The sequence below is a fragment of the Macrosteles quadrilineatus genome, unplaced genomic scaffold, assembly GCF_028750875.1.
Source record: "Macrosteles quadrilineatus isolate MER2022 unplaced genomic scaffold, UCM_ALF_1.0 Scaffold_4__1_contigs__length_99947679, whole genome shotgun sequence".
In the NCBI taxonomy this organism is placed as follows: domain Eukaryota; kingdom Metazoa; phylum Arthropoda; class Insecta; order Hemiptera; family Cicadellidae; genus Macrosteles; species Macrosteles quadrilineatus.
Genome location: NW_026542597.1, coordinates 69,140,105 through 69,158,776, shown reverse-complemented (window position 1 = coordinate 69,158,776; position 18,672 = coordinate 69,140,105). Strand labels below are relative to the sequence as shown.

General features: G+C 34.9%; 1 protein-coding gene across 2 annotated transcripts in view; it reads left to right on the top strand.

Moving 5' to 3' along the window:
* Window positions 1-8,323, top strand: part of LOC128992495 (uncharacterized) — a 69,652-nt gene extending 61,329 nt beyond the window's left edge. For both annotated transcript variants that reach the window (XM_054416087.1, XM_054416088.1), the window contains 5 exons: window positions 669-776; window positions 3,256-3,546; window positions 4,936-5,042; window positions 6,331-6,511; window positions 7,684-8,323. In XM_054416087.1, coding sequence (XP_054272062.1) covers window positions 669-776; window positions 3,256-3,546; window positions 4,936-5,042; window positions 6,331-6,511; window positions 7,684-7,923 — 927 coding nt within the window. In that variant the 3' untranslated portion in view covers window positions 7,924-8,323. The remainder of the gene's footprint in view (window positions 1-668; window positions 777-3,255; window positions 3,547-4,935; window positions 5,043-6,330; window positions 6,512-7,683) is intronic.
* Window positions 8,324-18,672: the final 10,349 nt, after the last annotated feature.

The window sequence follows — 18,672 nt, the reverse complement described above, 5'->3', positions numbered from 1 at the left end:
ACTACGGTAATTCACCAAGAATAGACTACCCTAGCTAGTATTTCAATTTTAAGCTGTGCCATTAGCTGAAAAAATACTAAGTTGCAAGGGGAGCTTTTTACACTGGATAGCCAATATTGTAACCTTTTTTTTATATACACTCAGTTGCAAAAAGGTGGGATCAAAGAGGAATATGAATGTAAGAAGCTAAAAGTTCCTGAGCTAGAATAGAAGGCTGTGGAGTTTTTAACAATTGCATGGATTCTTTTGTTGAGTACCTATTTTTTCCATTGATTAAAATAAACTATAATATGGGGAAATGTTTGAGGGTTATTCGATTATGTTTATACTATTTACATTATATCGCATTATATAGCCTAATATCTTACTATATTTTACCCATTTTGTAGAATAATTAATTGCTGTAGACTGCATATTTATCTTCATCAACTGTATCAATTTTCAATGTTTCAATGGTTTAAAAGTTAATGGCACATTTTTCTGTTTCCTGTAAGTAAAATGTAAACGAGCAAATGCAATTTTATACTGTAGTAAGTATGAATTTCTTTTTGATGTAAACCTGTGTTTGAATTCAACTCATTAAACATCTGGAAACCCTTTTAACCTACAAGTTTGCTGTGTTGTGGGGGTTTGCTTTCAATTTATCCTCCAAATTCTCCTTTTCCCAGGCACTTCCGGCTTCAATAGTGCGGGCGGCCAATGCTAAGGTCTCTGCTCGTCCACCAGCTCCAGTCGCCTTCCAGAACGCCCTTCAGATGGCTAACAGACGCTTCCAGGTGAGTCCATTGTTGTTACTATGTGTGAACAAATTCTAATTGTACCAGTTGTGAAGCGAACAACTAGGGAGTATTGCTAGCCTCTGATTGGTTGGCAGTTCTATTTACAAGAAGGAAAGTTTGATCGTTGGCGTATCTAACAAAACTTTTGAGGTTTGGTCATTGCTCTAAGTTTGTGATTCTTCAATGCAAAGTGCCACTGCTTAGTAGACTTGGAAAAAACATACAGAGACCACCTACAGCCATGGAGTAAACATACAGAACTCCTTTTACAAATTTCCCATCCATATGAATCTGCTAAAGACAGTGTCATGAAAGGTTCGGTAAATATAGACTACTAGCTGTACCCGCGGGCTTTGCCCCGTTTAACTTCATATGTGAGCTCGTTCGCATGGCTCAATCACGTCCTGGTTCGTTCGCTACGCTAACTCACCTTTAGGTTGGAGCTCGTTCGCTGCGCTCACACGACCTGGTTGAAGTTCGTTCGCTACGCTCACTCACCTTTAGGTTGGAGCTCGTTCGCTGCGCTCACACGTCCTGGTTGAAGTTCGTTCGCTACGCTCACTCACCTTTACGGTTGGAGCTCGTTCGCTGCGCTCACTTGCCTTCAGGTTAGCTCGTTCGCTACGCTAACTCGCCTCCGGGTTGAAGTTCGTTCGCTACGCTCACTCACTTTTGGTTTAAAATTAGCTGTTGTAAAATATTAAAAAAATAATAGTGCTGCACTCTGTTGGTAATCCTTGTAACTTTAATGCTATTTAACATCATAGAACAGAACCAACTTGTTTAATTGAAACAGCTGTTAAGATTCATTAATTCTATTTAAATATGAGTACTCATTAGGTTAACATGGGAAACTCTAGAACCACTGGGGCGGAGCCCGAGAGTCCGATCAGAATAAAAACCACTTAGTTGTCCTATTTAATGCCTAAAGAATCAGTGTACCAAATTTCAGCCTCCTAGGTAAGTGGGAAGTGGGAGAATTAGTGATGAGTGAGTGAGTCAGTCAGTCAGTGAGGGCTTTGCCTTTTTATATACTAGCTGTACCCGCGGGCTTTGCCCCGTTAAACTTCATATGTGAGCTCGTTCGCATGGCTCAATCACGTCCTGGTTGAAGTTCGTTCGCTACGCTCACTCACCTTTAGGTTGGAGCACGTTCGGTGCGCTCACACGTCCTGGTTGAAGTTCGTTCGCTTTGCTCACTCAGCTTTTGTTTTAAAATTAGCTGTTGTCAAATATTTAAAAAAATAATAGTGCTGCACTCTGTTGGTAATCCTTGTAACTTTAATGCTATTGAACATCATAGAACAGAATCAACTTGTTTAATTGAAACAGCTGTTAAGATTCATTTATTCCATTTAAAAATGAGTACTCATTAGGTTAACATGGGAAACTCCAGAGCCACTGGGGCGGAGCCCGAGAGTCCGATCAGAATAAAAACCACTTAGTTTTCCTATTTAATGCCTAAAGAATCAGTGTACCAAATTTCAGCCTCCTAGGTAAATGGGAAGTGGGAGAATTAGTGATGAGTGAGTGAGTCAGTCAGTCAGTCAGTCAGTGAGGGCTTTGCCTTTTATATATATAGATAGATATGCATTGATGTTTCCAATTTATTTATAGTTATTTTACGAACTCTAAAACTAATACAGTCAAATAAAACAATCTCTTAGTGAATGGTTACTTATTGGTTTCTGTTATTATAAAAGAAGAATGAAGCATATGCCTATGTGTTGGAATTGGAAACCTTTTCTCCAAATAAGAGATAATATTCTTTGCCCTCTATGCTAACTGGACATTGAACGCACTTTTCTCAACAACAATTTTCTCTATATGAATTTTATGCTCACCTGTCAGAAATACCCATCCCTCCTCAATTTCAGGCGTGCAATTACTAATATTTTGACTATCCTCTACAGTTGCGAAAACATCACCGTATCCCGCGATCACGGTGAAATTGACTGCGAATACATTTTACGTTGGGATAAACTAATGTCAGTTATGAGTAGCCAAAACTGTGTTCTAAGTGTTCATAGAGTGTATGAGTAAAAATCATTTATGGCTACCTATACGGAAATTCGCTAATATCACAACATTTCAGCCTGGGAAACGCCCAGATCCGGGCGCTAATGTAAAAGAGCCAGCCTTCCTGGTCATTTCAGATCGATGATCTGACACAACCCACACCTCACTGGTGTGAACGATAGCTAAAAATGTATAAATTATCAGTGGCAATATGTAATATGTAAACAAATTCTACCCCAAAAATCCCAGTGGCGCAAGTATGCTGTGCTGCCATCTGAGCACTCCTGAGTAAAGATGCAAAATAATAAGGTGAATAGCATTGAAATCCCACAAAAATCAAACCTAACCCTCAGTTGAAGAAGCTCTAGATATTATAGAATATATTTTAATTATAGAACAACTTTAAGTCTCTTTTGAGCTCCTAAAATCAATGCTACTTATCAACCACATATTTCAGGTGGTTGTCCCAGAAATGCCATCAGTCAATTCGGTGTCCAACCACATAGCTCCCAGCAAAGCTATTCCGGATAACACTTTGACAGTACGAGGAGGTACGGCTGCTCCTGCTCCGTTCCAGCCGAGATCTACTACCCCAGCCCCTGCACCAGCTGTCGTCTACACCCCCAGGGCTCCCGCAGACATGGACATCCACGCACCCAACCCTATGTTGATGGGTCACTCCATCTCCTCTCTGGCACAGGCATCGAACATCAGCGTGGAAACATTGGCCGCTGCCATCAGGTTTAAGGTTGGACAATACATAATTTTAACTTACAATTAATTGTTGTTTTGTGTAAACAATGGTTAGAAATTTTGTAAATTTGCTTATTTCAAATAGTAATTGGAAAATGGAAAGTGAGTTAAATTATATTATGACTTGTAAAGGATTGAGCCGAGTGTGTCTTTGGTTTTAGTGCATTACTATCAGTGTTTGCTAGTATTTTTAGTATCCAAAAGAAAATCTATCTTTTTTTGATAATCTTATTTAATACGCAAGCAGATTTTTTGTGACAATTACTCAATAACTTCTTGATCAGCATTGTACGTGTTATTAAATTTACGGAAAGTAAATAAAGATATGTCTTATAACACTTAAAACATATATTTACGCTTATACTGTTACTCACAAGACGGTAAATATACAAAAGATGGCAAGTGGTGATCGATTTCGATTGGACACTCCAATCATCATCAGACCCAATAGGCGAATGAATGCGCGAATGTGCAGGAAACTTTGTTTTTAGGGAAATAATCAGAGAGTGAGGCCTGGGGGCCCTTAGAAATTTCGTATTTCTCCATAAGATTAACATGAGAAACAAACATTGTTATGAAACCCCAGCTGTTGTCAGAAATGCTGTTCTGCTATTTAATTTCATTTGTTTACAAGGAGAATTGTTTCTTGGTGCCATGTGGTCAATGAGTTATACTTTTGCATATATTTAAAATGATATACACTATATAAAATGATGGTACTGTAATACATTAAGAGATATTCATTTAAATAATCAATAGGTACGGTTGAGCCTTTGCCTATATGTTTCCTGGTAAGTGTGTCTAACTGTTCCTTATAGTATATTATAGTATCTTAAAGTAAAACAAAATTATTCTTTTCTGCATCCTCAGTCCTCACCCCGTAGCAAAGCACGGGCAGAGCAACTACAGTAGTTCTATTATAAACTGTTAACTATTTGAGTATCCATCAAAATACTCCTAGGGATCAGACATGCAAATTATGAAGGTTGTCAAACCCTTGGTTGTGCCACATTGCTGTTTGAAAAATGATGTTAGAAATGTGTGATCAATGTATCCTAAAGCTGTCAATGGAAAATTTAGGCTACAAACACACCTCTTGAAACAGTTCTAAAATGGACATGACTGATATATTTTCATAGGTACTGGTACTTTATTTCTAAATAGTGAACAGCAAACACGATGCGTTTAGTGAAACTGTCGTGGACTGTACAATCACACATCTTTTCACTATATGGCTTGTCCGTGCCACAACAGTAATTCGATGTATTTAGTTCAATGCAGAAACATGATAACAGGCAGTTAGGGTAATATATAACTAGGATTACTATGATTATATTTTGAGCTAAGTAAAAAATTAGTACAGCACCGAATAATTTTGTTATAGGAGGATCAAATGAAGTTGTCCACCACCACGACAACTACCACAACAACTACAACAACAACCACAACCACTCCTCCTCCACCAACTAAGCCGTCCACGGTTAAACCAAGGTTTGTAAAATACAAAACGTAGGCCTCACAGCTTTCATACTTTTGCTTTCAAAAACATCTTAAGACATGAAAAATATTGATCTCAAGGAAGTTACAAATAATTTGATAAGACCCCCTGTGATCAGGGCTGTCTCAGCTTTGCTATAAAAAATATAACCTAGGTAGCTGTGCAAAACATAAATATTTTAATTCGGGAATGTAAAAATATGAACTAGAACTAATTTTTAGGGGTTCAAGTTCTGCGTGGCGCTACTATAGCTTTGACAGACTGATTGCAATTTAACAGGCATTTTACATTTGCGTGTTTCTATAGGGAGGCTTACTGTATCGACATTATCCACTTTTGTTTTGTTCTTTCACGAACACACATTACATATAAAACAGTTGTAGACTAATTGCTTGTTCTCCCTTGACCACTTAACCTATACATCTGTTTACACATATTTCTTGCTCTTCCTTTTCAGTACCTACATTCTAATATATAAAATTCTCGTGTCACAGTGTTTGTCTGCAAACTCCTCCGGAACGACTTCACCGATCGTTATGAAATTTGGTGTGTAAATTCTGTAGGTATGCGAATCGGACGTAAACTATTTCCCGTTTCGAAATTCTTAAAAGGGCTCCGCCCCAGTGGCCCTGGAGTTTCCCATGTTAACCTTATGAGAAATGGAATTAATGAATCTTAACAGCTGTTTCAATTAAACAAGTTGGTTCTGTTCTATGATGTTCAATAGCATTAAAGTTACAAGGATTACCAACAGGGTGCAGCACTATTATTTCTTTTACATTTATGACAACAGCTAATTTGCAACCAAAAGGTGAGTGAGCGTAGCGAACGAACTTCAACCTGGAGGCGAGCTAGCGTAGCGAACGAGCTAACCTGAAGGCAAGTGAGCGCAGCGAACGAGCTCCAACCTAAAGGTGAGTGAGCGTAGCGAACGAGCTCCAACCCAAAGGTGAGTGAGCGTAGCGAACGAACTTCAACCAGGCCGTGATTGAGCGATGCGAACGAGATCATCTTGAAAATTAAACGTAACGGTACTTTCTTTCCATCGGTCTGTCTTAGTGGGAACCTATAACTTAGGCGATACGAAGTTCGCCGGGTCAGCTAGTCTTCTATAGAATTTTTATACTTGATTTTTGTCGATTAAAAGACAATGTTTGTCCATGGTGGAAGGAAAACTTCCACCATAATATTTGTCTATATACTGTAATTTTAAGAACACTTAAGTTGTTTACTTTACAACTTATTTAAGAAAACAAATGACAAATTTTGAGTGTTTTACAGGTACTCCCTAGCAGGTCACAGCAAAGTGATGAATGCACCCAAAGAGTACTACCCAGTCGCTTATGACAAGAACTACGATGACAACTTCACCTCCAAAGTAGAACTTCCAGACACGTCGTTCAGCTGTGGAGATCAAAAACACTTCCCTGGCCTCTACGCAGACGAGGACCTTGGTTGCATGGTAAAAATGATTGTATTTGACAATGATGAACATGAAAGAGATGGGATCAAAAGAGGGAAATGCTTTGAAGGAAAACTTTTATAAATCTACTACAATCTTAATGCTTTTCAACATGATACTAGCATTATAAATTTACTAGTGGGCCTGTTGCTGGAAATCGAGCAATTACAAAGTATTACAGGCGTTATATTTAAAAACAAAAACAGTCACAATTTCTGATTACTTAAAAGAGTAAACTCAAAGAAAATGTAATCAATCATTCCACTCCAGTTATCGAAACTGAAAACGAAGTCACTCTGAAAACAAGCTCTTGTTTGTATCATGTGTGTTTACTATAAACAACAGTAATTAATACAAATTATTCATCTGTTTAAGTAAACAAAATATTTTCTTCTTAAGGAAAACATTGGGATTTTGATAGCCTTTGGGGCAAAGCCCGAGGACTTTTATTGCAGGAATTGGTGAAAGGGGGCATATACACAAAAAATACTTAATTTTGACACGTTGTTTGTAAAAATCCGTCCATTATTAACGGAGGAGTAGGGTTTCGTAGAAATTACCTTAACGTATTATATACAAGGATTTTGAAGCAGCTACAATAATCATCTGGGATCGTCATTGTTTATGTAGTGTTTGCATGTATTCTATAGCCAATCAAACGAAAAAGAATGTACCGGTATAAACATTCCAAATGGTTTTACAAAAAAGGTTCAAAATAATCCTTTTCGTCACTGCAGGTTTCTGAAGAGTTGTCACAAACACAGACGCGTCAAATTTTAACATAAGTTTAACTTAACACTGATAAGGACGCTTAAGTGTTGTCAGCAGACTACCACTTATTCATTACAAAATCTCCGTGACTCTAGTTCAATAGTTATTATTTGGGATGTAGACTAACCTTTAGGTTTGAAACCATTAGTCACCCAACCAAAAAATAGGAATATTTGACAGATATTTCTACCTTATGTTAGTGTACAAGGGATCAGAGACTAAAAATTCTGTAAAGAACAAAGAAACAAATATATTCAGTGTTTTAGACTTTTAGGCATAGCATTAAATTTTAGATTATCACTTTCACAACCACATAACCAGTTAAATTTCACTACACCTTCTTTTTTTAAATCATCACACCAAAACTATGATTTTTACTGACTATTTCTCTGATTTTCCAGGTATTCCACGTGTGCGCGTTTACCGACGACGGTCTAGTCATGAAGAGTTTCCTCTGTCCTGAATCAACGTTGTTTGATCAAACCATTCTTAAGTGCAACTGGTGGTTTTACGTGGACTGCAAGTCCTCCCGGAAACTCTACGATAGCAACATTCCCATATCCAAAAGCTATCAGCTGATGAAAGCTCTTGCCTTCTTCTCTTCCTACAAAAACCAAACCAGTAGTGCCAACTCTACGTGAAGTTGAAGTAGCAGTGATGCCAAAATATTACTCAAGAAGACTTTGCTCAACCTTACAGTGAGCTACTTTGTGATAAAAAGCTTACGTCATGGAATGAAAAGGAATTTCGTGGAATTTTTCTTGAAGTTTGTGAAATGTTTAATTGTCTGCCAAATCTAAATGAATTGGCCTTTTTGTGAAAATGTATAGTTACTCATTATATCAATAACAAAATAAGATGATTGACATAAACAACTGAGACAGGGATTTTGAAAGTCTTCACTCAATTAATTAAAAGGAAATTTTCTTAAAGGTTTCTCAATGTATGGTATTATCATGTTTTACAAAAATGTGTCATAACTACTATTACTGATATTTAGTATTTTTGACATGCTCATAGTGAAATACCCTTCATAAAAAACAGTTTTAGTTTAGAAAAAGAAGCAGTTATGTTGAGAACTACATTAAAATAAGATTTTTGTGAAATTTATAGAGATCAGATTGCTTACTTGATTAAAGTCCAGGTCACTTGACATTAAGCAGTTTTTTTTTTTTAGTGTGGTACTTTTCAGCGAAAATTGAAGAGAAATATAGTGTGAAGAGAATATATATTGTAGAGATAAATTTCAGAGAGTTGCATCACCTTTTTTGTGTATCTGTAAGTACCTGGGCTCAAATTTTCTTAGGTAAACTATCTGAGTTCTAATCCCACAGAAAATACCTCCTCAATCAACCTCCTGGACTTTTCATAAAATCACTAACTACAGTTTGTATTTGGTACTACAAATTTTTACTAAATGTAATTACCAAACTTCAAAATAAGACTTTAACTTCTCATTTCCCAACAGCCTTTTACATTTTGTACATATTTTAGAATGGTAAGCATCCTTAGTTATTTGTTACTACAATCTAAAGTTTAGGGTTTACTTGTATGCCAAAACTGTACTGTTTGAAATGTAATGAGAACTGAATTCTTGTTTGTTAGTTGTGTTTAATACTTGTATAGTAGTTATAGTAATTCTTTTCTTGTAACAACTTTTGTCAACTAGTTTTTTTATTATATAATATCATTTTATGATATTTTATCAGTATATGTATAACAAAAAGTTTTTTTTGGGTCGGTGGCTCAGTAGGTAGCTGATTCTGCTAAATGCTACCATGGTACTTTTTATCAGTAAAGTTCACCCTTGTCCCGTACCGCTTACCCCTTGCTCTGCTGGATACTTCCCATGCACAGGCCTTAGTGACCCATGTGGAGACGCAAATGCAAGGTAAAAGATGCCGCCAACCTCTTAAAAAAATAAACTTTAAACAAAGTCAATTATTTTCAACTTAAAATACAAAGTCAATCATTTCCATGTCTTCATCCCAATTAAAAGTTTAGTTTTTAGTAAAATTTCTTGCCCCTTTATATAAATAACTTACTTCCTACCTAATCATAGGCTCTGTGTAGTTCAATTTATAAACATAGCTGGATCGCTGAGTGGTCATAGTGCACGCCTGACGACCAAACCGACAGTTCGATCCTGAGAAAAGTCATTAGCTTTTTGATGGTTTTGAACTAGACCCAGCTGTCCTTGATCATTGGGCTAAAATAAATGGTCCTGGCTAACGAATCAGCTGATAATAGTCGGCTACAAAGCTTCACATACTCTGTGTTTATTTTGGCTCTAAACACACACCTAGCTGACTCTATTGTCTTTGAAGTAATAATAATGAAAATAAGAATATAGATACATGTTTTTGAAAGGAAAATACAACAGGTTTCCAACCAAAAATAGTTTATCGCAAAGCTGTAAAATATCACTTTAAGTTAAAATTTTGATTTGTACATAGTATAGTATTCAACAAACGCTATTAACTTTGAAAACCGATAAAAATATTTTACTTTATACGACAGCTATCATGTATATATTTTATGTAATTTTGACCTATCCATAACACCTTCAGTATTGAAACAAATGCTCATGCAAAGGTTGTCAATGTTTAATACTCGTATTAGATAGATTGTAAATAGTGTAAATAAATAAGTTATTGTATTTTCATTAGTATTTTAGAGTTAGGTGACCTGATTCGTAAATAACTCTTGACAAATTTATACTGTTAATACAATAAAACTGTTTGTATAGTCAACATTGAATGGTTTACGTTTCTGTCCTGTTTTTTTCATCCCGAATATTTTGTATTATTGTCTTATTTTGTCTTATTTTGTATTATTTTAAAGGGTAATTGACTTAAAAATATATTAGTGTGGTAGCTGAAAAAAACTTCACATCTGGCAACCAATGCGCCCCTTTGGATTCAGATAGTACATGAGTAGGCGAGTCTAAAAAGTCCGGGACACAATTTTTTCTGGCACTCTATGGGTGTTTATGACGTAATCAATATGGCCACCAAAGTTGTGTGACGCGCTTATACCTAGTTGTTCATTGCATTTTAATTTTTAAGAACTTATGATATAGTTCTGTTAATATTTTTGTAGTTGTTTAAACCGTTTCATATTATGGACACTGAGGTTTTAAATGTTAATGGCGAGTTCGTTCCACCCAATCGCTCACATCAGAGGAGATGGTGTGTGTTTATTTACTTCACTCTTATTCATAATTCACCTTACACACACTAACTGTGCGCAAAGCAATTGTTGAGCATGTTGTGAGGAACTGGGACTACTTCTCAATCTTATCCCACAACAGTGACGGATTTACAAAAGACTCAGATTTACACAATCCCTGTATAGCGGGCACTTCGGCGTTCTAGAGCCACAAAAAGAGACCGTTTCTCCCAATTGTTAGCCAAATTAAATCTCTTCACAAAGATGTAATTGAGGCCATAGTGATTACAGGATGCAGGACTATGCTTAAGAGAGGACTGTTATTATCATGGACAATTTTACGTTGCATATTCATGTATAAATGTTGTATACAAAGAAATTCTGTAAATTATCAAAAATATTATGGATAACGAACAAACTTTTAACTGTAGTTTTAATCTAAAAGGAAATATAAAAATTAAAATAATTTATTGTTTATTTAATGTGATTGAGTTTATGATAATCTGGCAACTAAACACTAATTAATTGATTAAAAATGTCAACCAATTTTTAAAGTTTCCGTAGCGAAGCACGGGTATTCCGCTAGTAGATAAATCACATTCTTTACTTGAAGCATTTATTAGTATTTTATACTATCTTACATGGTGTCAGAACTACAAGAGCATTGAGCCGACATAGTAAACCTTGTTATAAATAAACATATTTTTCTAGATTTTTTTACTTTTCATTGATAATACATCAACAATCTTCAGTGATAATTGATTTATGTACCTTTCTTCATGGATTCCAACTTTTCTTATTGATCTAACGAGAAGCTGATACCTTTCAAATAAGAAAGTAGGAGCATCAATGTGTAGGTAAACTGAAACACCGAGCATCCAAAAAAATGTTGGAATTTCTTTTTATGGCTCAAACACAAAAATCAGGCAATCAGTAAAGATCACAAGTAGTTATGAGTAGAGGTGTAAATAAACACTGAATAAATTCAAAATTCAAATTCAAATTCAAATATATTTATTAAGGATGTTACAAGCATGGCCTCGCCAAGTTTACAAAACTTGTCGGCGAGGACCAATAGATTCAAAAAAATGACAAAGTTTACAGATATTTTTTTTTTACTTTTGTTTTGTTTTCTGAGTACGGTACAATGAATTAATTATGAAAAACTAGTTCTAAGGCGGTTCGTGGCAGGCACTTATTAAAAAAAATCGTTAGCGAATTTTAATAACTTCACTTTCATCTAAGATCTGTGGTTTATAACAGGTCAATTCAAAATTGCCACGTTTGTGTCGGTATTGACACCACCGGGACAGTTGTTGAATGCAGTTGCGATGAGTTGGGAGAGAGTGTCCTTTACATAGGTTTCGAACTTTCCTTGACTGTGGTTTGTCGAGTCACCCGACGCTACCTTCCAGGTATTAACTTTACTTTCCTGTAAAGTGATAAGTAATCATCCAGTCTTGTAAATAAATCAGTAAGATATGGCAAGCATAATGAGAAAGCTAAGGTAATACTATGATCGATTAAAAAAGTAAATTCTCCCAACACAGCAAACCTACAGACTAAGCGAATTTCCATTTGCCTGAATGAATTTACGTTAAAATGTTTCCATAAAAATATCACATTTATTCCCTATTTAAATAGCTTTAGTTTAACGAGTACTTAGATTGCTGCAACAGGGGTTTATTTACGCTTCTACAGACTATACGCTTCTAACTGTTCATTTATTGTGTTTATATGTTACTTGTATCGTGTTTTATATGTTTTTGTTACCAGACACCTACGTTTGAATCCCTCTGACAACTACTGTACAGACTATACGCTTCTAACTGTTCATTTATTGTGTTTATATGTTACTTGTATCGTGTTTTATTATGTTTTCGTTACCATACACCTACTTTTTATTCCCTCAGACAATTATAATGATTAAAAGCCAATCTACATCCGGTATTTCAGCTTTAAGCGTTGAGAACCTCACCATTTACCATAAATAATTTATTTCATGATGGAATGGCCTCTAGATCGTCTGAATAAACTAATATAGGTTTAAATTACCTGTTTTCTGTCAAAACGATCAGTTTAGTAGTATGATGACTACAGCTGTTTCATGCTTTTCAAAAATATCACATCTTCAGGTCCAGAATGTCTTGCAACTTACCTTCCACCGGCGCCGTGTCTCGTGAATCAGCGTCTGGTCGACCAGTTTATTAATAGCTATTTACATTACAAGTGTAGTAAGAGCGTTTTTACATCACGCAGGTGAATGTTGTGCAACGAGCGAATGCGAGTTGCATAATTCACCGAAGTGATGTAAACACGCTCATGCGTAACGTGTAACGTACAAGATTTTACCTGACCCGACAATATTCAGGAGGTTACGAGCAATATACTTCATTATCAATTTCACTCATCTTCTAACAGTAACGTTCATTTACAAACAAAAGCTAGGTTAGGAAAATTATTCTTCAAAGCATAACAATAAAATTCAAACACACAGCTGATTTCTAGCGTTGAACGTCGTTGGCTCCATAGAGGTATATTTTTTAAGTTATACACTCAATGTTATTTAAATGGGGTTCATTACATCACCGAGTGAGTTTTTTTCAACTTTACATCACTCGAGAAGTAAGGAAGTTGTATACATCACGCTTGGGATAGGGAAGTTTAACATGGCGGGTTAGGTAAATGTATTTTCGTGTGTGTCATATCTGTATGTGTGTCCCGTTTATTTTTTTGTTTATATTTTTGACGAACTCTACATGAGGGATTAGCAAGACATTCTGGACCTGAAGATGTGCTATTTTTGAAAAGCATGAAACAGCTGTAGTCATCATACTACTAAACTGATCGTTTTGACAGAAAACAGGTAACCTACTAGTGTACATGTTGCTCGAATTCGAGCAATTGTAAAGTATTACAGGATTTGCAAACCAATAACAATCATACTTAGTTATCAACATTTCAACAAAAACACACCTACCTTCCCTGTAGCAGCAAACCTAAGTACTCATATTAAAATTGACTTAATATTATTTAGATAGGAAAAAAATGACCATTTTAAGGGAATAATTAATCTTTGTATTAATTAAGCCAGGTAAATGGAAATTCGCTTAGTCTGAAGGTTTGCTGCGAATACACAATTTTAATAACAGCAAAGATTGAAGAATCTGAATTATTACTTATACCATGAATTTATCTAACAATTATTTCCTGTAAAATATTATTACAGCAGTTCAAAAATATTGAAACTAACTCGATCAACAAATGATGTTGAAAGAATTCCATACTAATGAAATTAACATATAGTTTGACAGTTCCATTTAATCAATGTTAAATGTTAACATTCGGGCATAGACAAAAATGATTCGGGCGAGTGACATATTTGATTAATGTTTATGATCCCTACCGTTCCTGTTCTAATAATCATGCAGTATTTAATATGTTTGAACCAGCTGTGTGGAATTGTGAAATCAAAATTAATTTGACAGTTAGTTCTGCTTGTTTACATTTTTAAATTTTGTGGGTTTATTCTTTGTTACCATGGATACCATCAATAAATATTTCACTCTTAATTTCTGACAACAGCTGGAGTTCCATAACAAATTTTGTTTTCCATGTTAAACTTATGGATAAATACGAAACTTTAAAGGGCCCCAGGGCCTCACTCTCTAATTATTTCCTTAAAAAGAAAGTTTCCTGCACAACTTCACGTTACCACCTGGACTTTTCTCCATGTCCAATGAAGTCTTTAACTTTTAGAAAGGGCTGAAGAGTTTCTACGCTTAGCTGCTGTTGAGATCATTATACTGTTACTTGCTTTTTTTGTTTCTTTATCATTGTAGTTGTTGTTTATGTGATTTATTTTACTGTTACTTGCTATTGATTCTTTATCTTTGTTAGCTAATTACCAAATTTGTTGTTCCCATGTTGATTGTAAATTATTGTTGTTATTTATTGTTATATATTGATATATTTTTGATACATTCTTATTTATTAGGGTTTTTAGTCAGGTCATCTTCATGTTATGTATGACATGTATTATGTAAGTCTGAATGTAACGTCATGCCATCATTGTATGTATATGAAAATGGAGTTTTCCGTCTGTAAATAAATGAATCGCGCATTAATTACTGGACGGATTGGGCTGAAATTTGGCATGATGATAGCTAACATTCTCGATTAACATATAGACATATTCTTATCTCAAATAATCCTTTCGGGCTCCACCCAGTGGCTCTGGATTTTCTCATGTTAACCTTATGAGTACTCATATTCTAATGGAATTAAAGAATTTAGTCAGCTGTTGCAACTAAAAAGGTTGGTTCTATGATATTTATTACCTACTCATGTACTATCTGAATCCAAAGGGGTGCATTGGTTGCCAGATGTGAAATATTTTGGTATAATCTTTAGCTAACCCACCCCACTACATTTACTTCTATTGATTTGATCTCTGTTAAAAAGTAAAGTAAACATTGAGTACAAAAATTATACCCCCGCCACAGCAAACCTGCAGACTAAGTGAGTTTCCATTTGCCTGAATGGATTTACACTAAAATGCCTCCTTAAAAATATCACATTTATTTCCTACTAGCAGAGCACCAGTCCATCGTACGGGGTTGGCATGTAAGTAAAAAATGCTTATTGCAGTTATACTCAAGCTTTGCGTTTCCAATGGGAGAGGACACAGTTTGATAAAATTAGGTTCTTTAAATTTACGGTTTCATATAGTATAACATATCTACCATAGCCATAATGTTCTAACACTGCACCTAAACAATATAAAAAATAAATTATAAAACAGTCACACAATAAATGTAACATAAGTTCTTTCAGAATATCTCTTTCTGATATTCTACCACTGCGGGGGTATTTTATAAAGTTCCACCAAAGTTTAATTCGTCTCTAACTGTGTTTTCTAGAATTGTTTACTTTTTATATTTATAATGTATATTCATAACATATTGATTTATGTAATGTCTTTCGTTATAAATCCCAACTATTGTTAGGATTATTAAACTAATGAGAAACTCAAATCTTTCAAATAAGATAGTACGAGCATTATTGTGAAACTAAACTGTAATGTTTCAATTCAACTCATTCATTTTTTGTTAATAGGCTATGTTATGCCTAGGCTAGGTTAGGTTTAGGCAGAGTTTGATAGATTAATTGTAATAAAAGTAGGCCTATTTCACACTTTCAAAATTTATATATTGCTTAATGTTCATTAAATTATTGATGTAATAATGTTTCTAATAGTTTATTTTGTAAATAGTGGTATCTAAAAATATGTCTACCCACTTACCGTATGTATCTAGGTTAGCTTACCCACTTCCCGTAGGCCTATCTAGGCTAGGTTAGGTTATCCATTGTACATATTTCAGCAACACGATATAAATTTACATTACTATTTTGTTTCACAAACAAAGGAATAAACATGTAAATATAACACAACAAACTAAATAATTAAAACATATTTATTTACTAGCTGTTGGAATCTTGTAGTAAGTTGAAACCTTATATTCAGAACAGGAGTTGGTTTGCATATTTAGTGTGCATTTTTCCAGATATGCTGGCAAAACTATTACTGTATAGGAATACATAATAAACCTTCGCAAACACAATATCTGACAGTTTCAAAGCCAAAACGAATGCTTCGCAATTAAGTGTCAACCGATCGTGTTAGTCCATATTTTATATCTAATGATAAAAGGAACTGCTTTATAGATCTATGAGTCATAGCCCTTACGGAGGCCTGTAATTGAAAGTTACTTTTCACACTGGTTAAAAGTAGTAAAAATACTACCTCAACTTCACTACTGCGCACTTTATTCGGGTTGAAATTTGCATTAACAAAGGTGCTCTTTTTTCACGAAACACTGAGAAATAAGGACATTAATGCGTTACCAACAGGCTTACACACACAAATACAGAAATGAATTAGGGGATTTACTACGCTTTAACCAAAGCAAATTACAATTATTTGAAAGTTTTGATAGTGTCATCAAATTTTATAATAATCGTTTTTTAGGCCAATCAAACTGTAAAATTGGTGTAAATCCGTTGTCAAATGTAAAAGTAATTAAATAAATACACAGCCCACAAAACATTTATACGTTAACAACGCCAAGCTTTAAAAATTCATGATGGTTTGCTAAATAAATCGTTAACTAATGTATTATCATTTTCATAGCATAAAGTAACATTTTGGAGTCCAGACAGAAAATGCAATAAAGTTATACAGTAAGACATCAATTAAATTTAATAAGAAATAAGGTACAGCACTAACGATAACTATAAATAGTTGTAAATAGTGATGTGTTTGTACGTAAAAATGATTCTTGCTGCTACCACCAGTTCTAAGGAAAAGTAGCAGTACCAAAAACCAACTTTTACATTTAAGAAAAGAACTATAGTACTTACGATTACGACCAATTCAAACTGTCCTTCTAATCAAACTGTATTATAGGTGTTAATCCGTTGGAAAATATATAAATAAATAAATACACAGGCCACAAAACATGTAACGTTAACAACGTAAAGCTTTAAAAACTCACTATGGTTTCCTCAAAAAAACTTTCACTTGATTTGGTGCAGTACTGAAGCTATTAATCTCCCTTGGTTTTAATTTTTTTAAGTTTTCGAAAATTATAGTTATTTCCCATTTATTTATAAGCATTTTTTAATGTTAACATATTAATGACAGTTTGAAGAAACCACCTTTATCCAAACAAAGGTTTCTTTTTTAAAAGATTACGTAATCTCTAAACTATAATCGGTACACATATCTAGCAAACATTCGGAGGAAATGTGACAAAAAACGCACAAATCTGGGGTTTTAAACGTTTGTAGTTTTACTTCCTAAGTAGAAAAAGTACCGATGTCGTTGTCGAAATGTAAGTAAGTAGAAACCGAAAGTGACACATTGGAAAAAGCGAGTTGCGATTTTAGTTACATCTGTAAGTTAAACATATGTTACGATCACAGTGAAATTAGAAAGATCTTCCAAGATCACAGCAACATCCACGATCACCCACTGCAGTTGATTTTTTACTTTGCACTTTACACAACTGTCTTTGAAGCGCCGTCAATGAGTGGAAACCTTTTTTGTAAACTATTGGTGACGATGATTAAAAAAATGTAAGTTTCCCAGCACTGATTCACAACACTGATTCTCAGTATTTTCCCCGGTTATAAAAACTCAAGAACAATCGTTGCACTTGCGATTAATTAAACCGGTTAAGTAAGGCACAACGGTTTTAATCTAACTTGGTTTGGATGAGCTAACAAAACTTGATCGGAAATGGTTGCGGTATTTGTAAACAGTATTTAATGTAAACATATCAGTGACAGCTAGAAATGAGAACTAATCCAAACAGCTGATCGTTATTTCATAAAATGTAATAGTAGGCCTAAACATTGGGAGAAAATTTGACAAAAATCGAACAAAATTGGGTTTTTGATGGTTTGTTATATTTTTTTAAAAGTAGTTAGGCCATATTTTAATAGCCAAAGACACTCTCGCCAATCCAGTGAATACAGAAAAATAATTGGAATCTTGATCTGTACTCTAGTTTTCAAGGAGTAGGCCGCGTAAAATGACATTTTGGCGTTACAGACGAAGTCACAGAATGGACAGACAAACAGATATACAGACAGAAATTGAGATAAGACTCGTTTCGGCTTTCTTAGGCTATAAAACGTAAAAATAACCAAAAACTGCATGGTTCAATTATCAATTATCAATTATTTAAGATGGGGACGCCACTATGTGCGTATTTTAACCCAAATATGAGTGAAGGATGAGTGTAGGATGAGTGGCGCGATCTTGTAGTCTTGTTAGTGACTAAGGCCGACATGTTCCTTAGACACAGCTGTTAATTAATAGCCCATACAGCTAATGGCAACTAAGGGACCTACAGTTTATTGTGGAATCCGAACCACATTTTTTCCTCGTAATTAACGAATTGGTCTAATTATTTAGGATAGTACTGCGGATAGTCGTAGTACTCACTAGTGCGGACGTTAATCCACACCAGGTAGCATCGCATCCACAGTGCATCCCTATAATTATCCACAATTCGTGACCTCCTAGTAGCTGGATTACAGGACGACGCCACCCGTCCCAGTCTATACATTGGTTCTAAGCAATGTACAGACAAAACTGTAATTTTATTTATATAGATTACATTTGTTCGAATGTTTGTTTATTAGTCTAC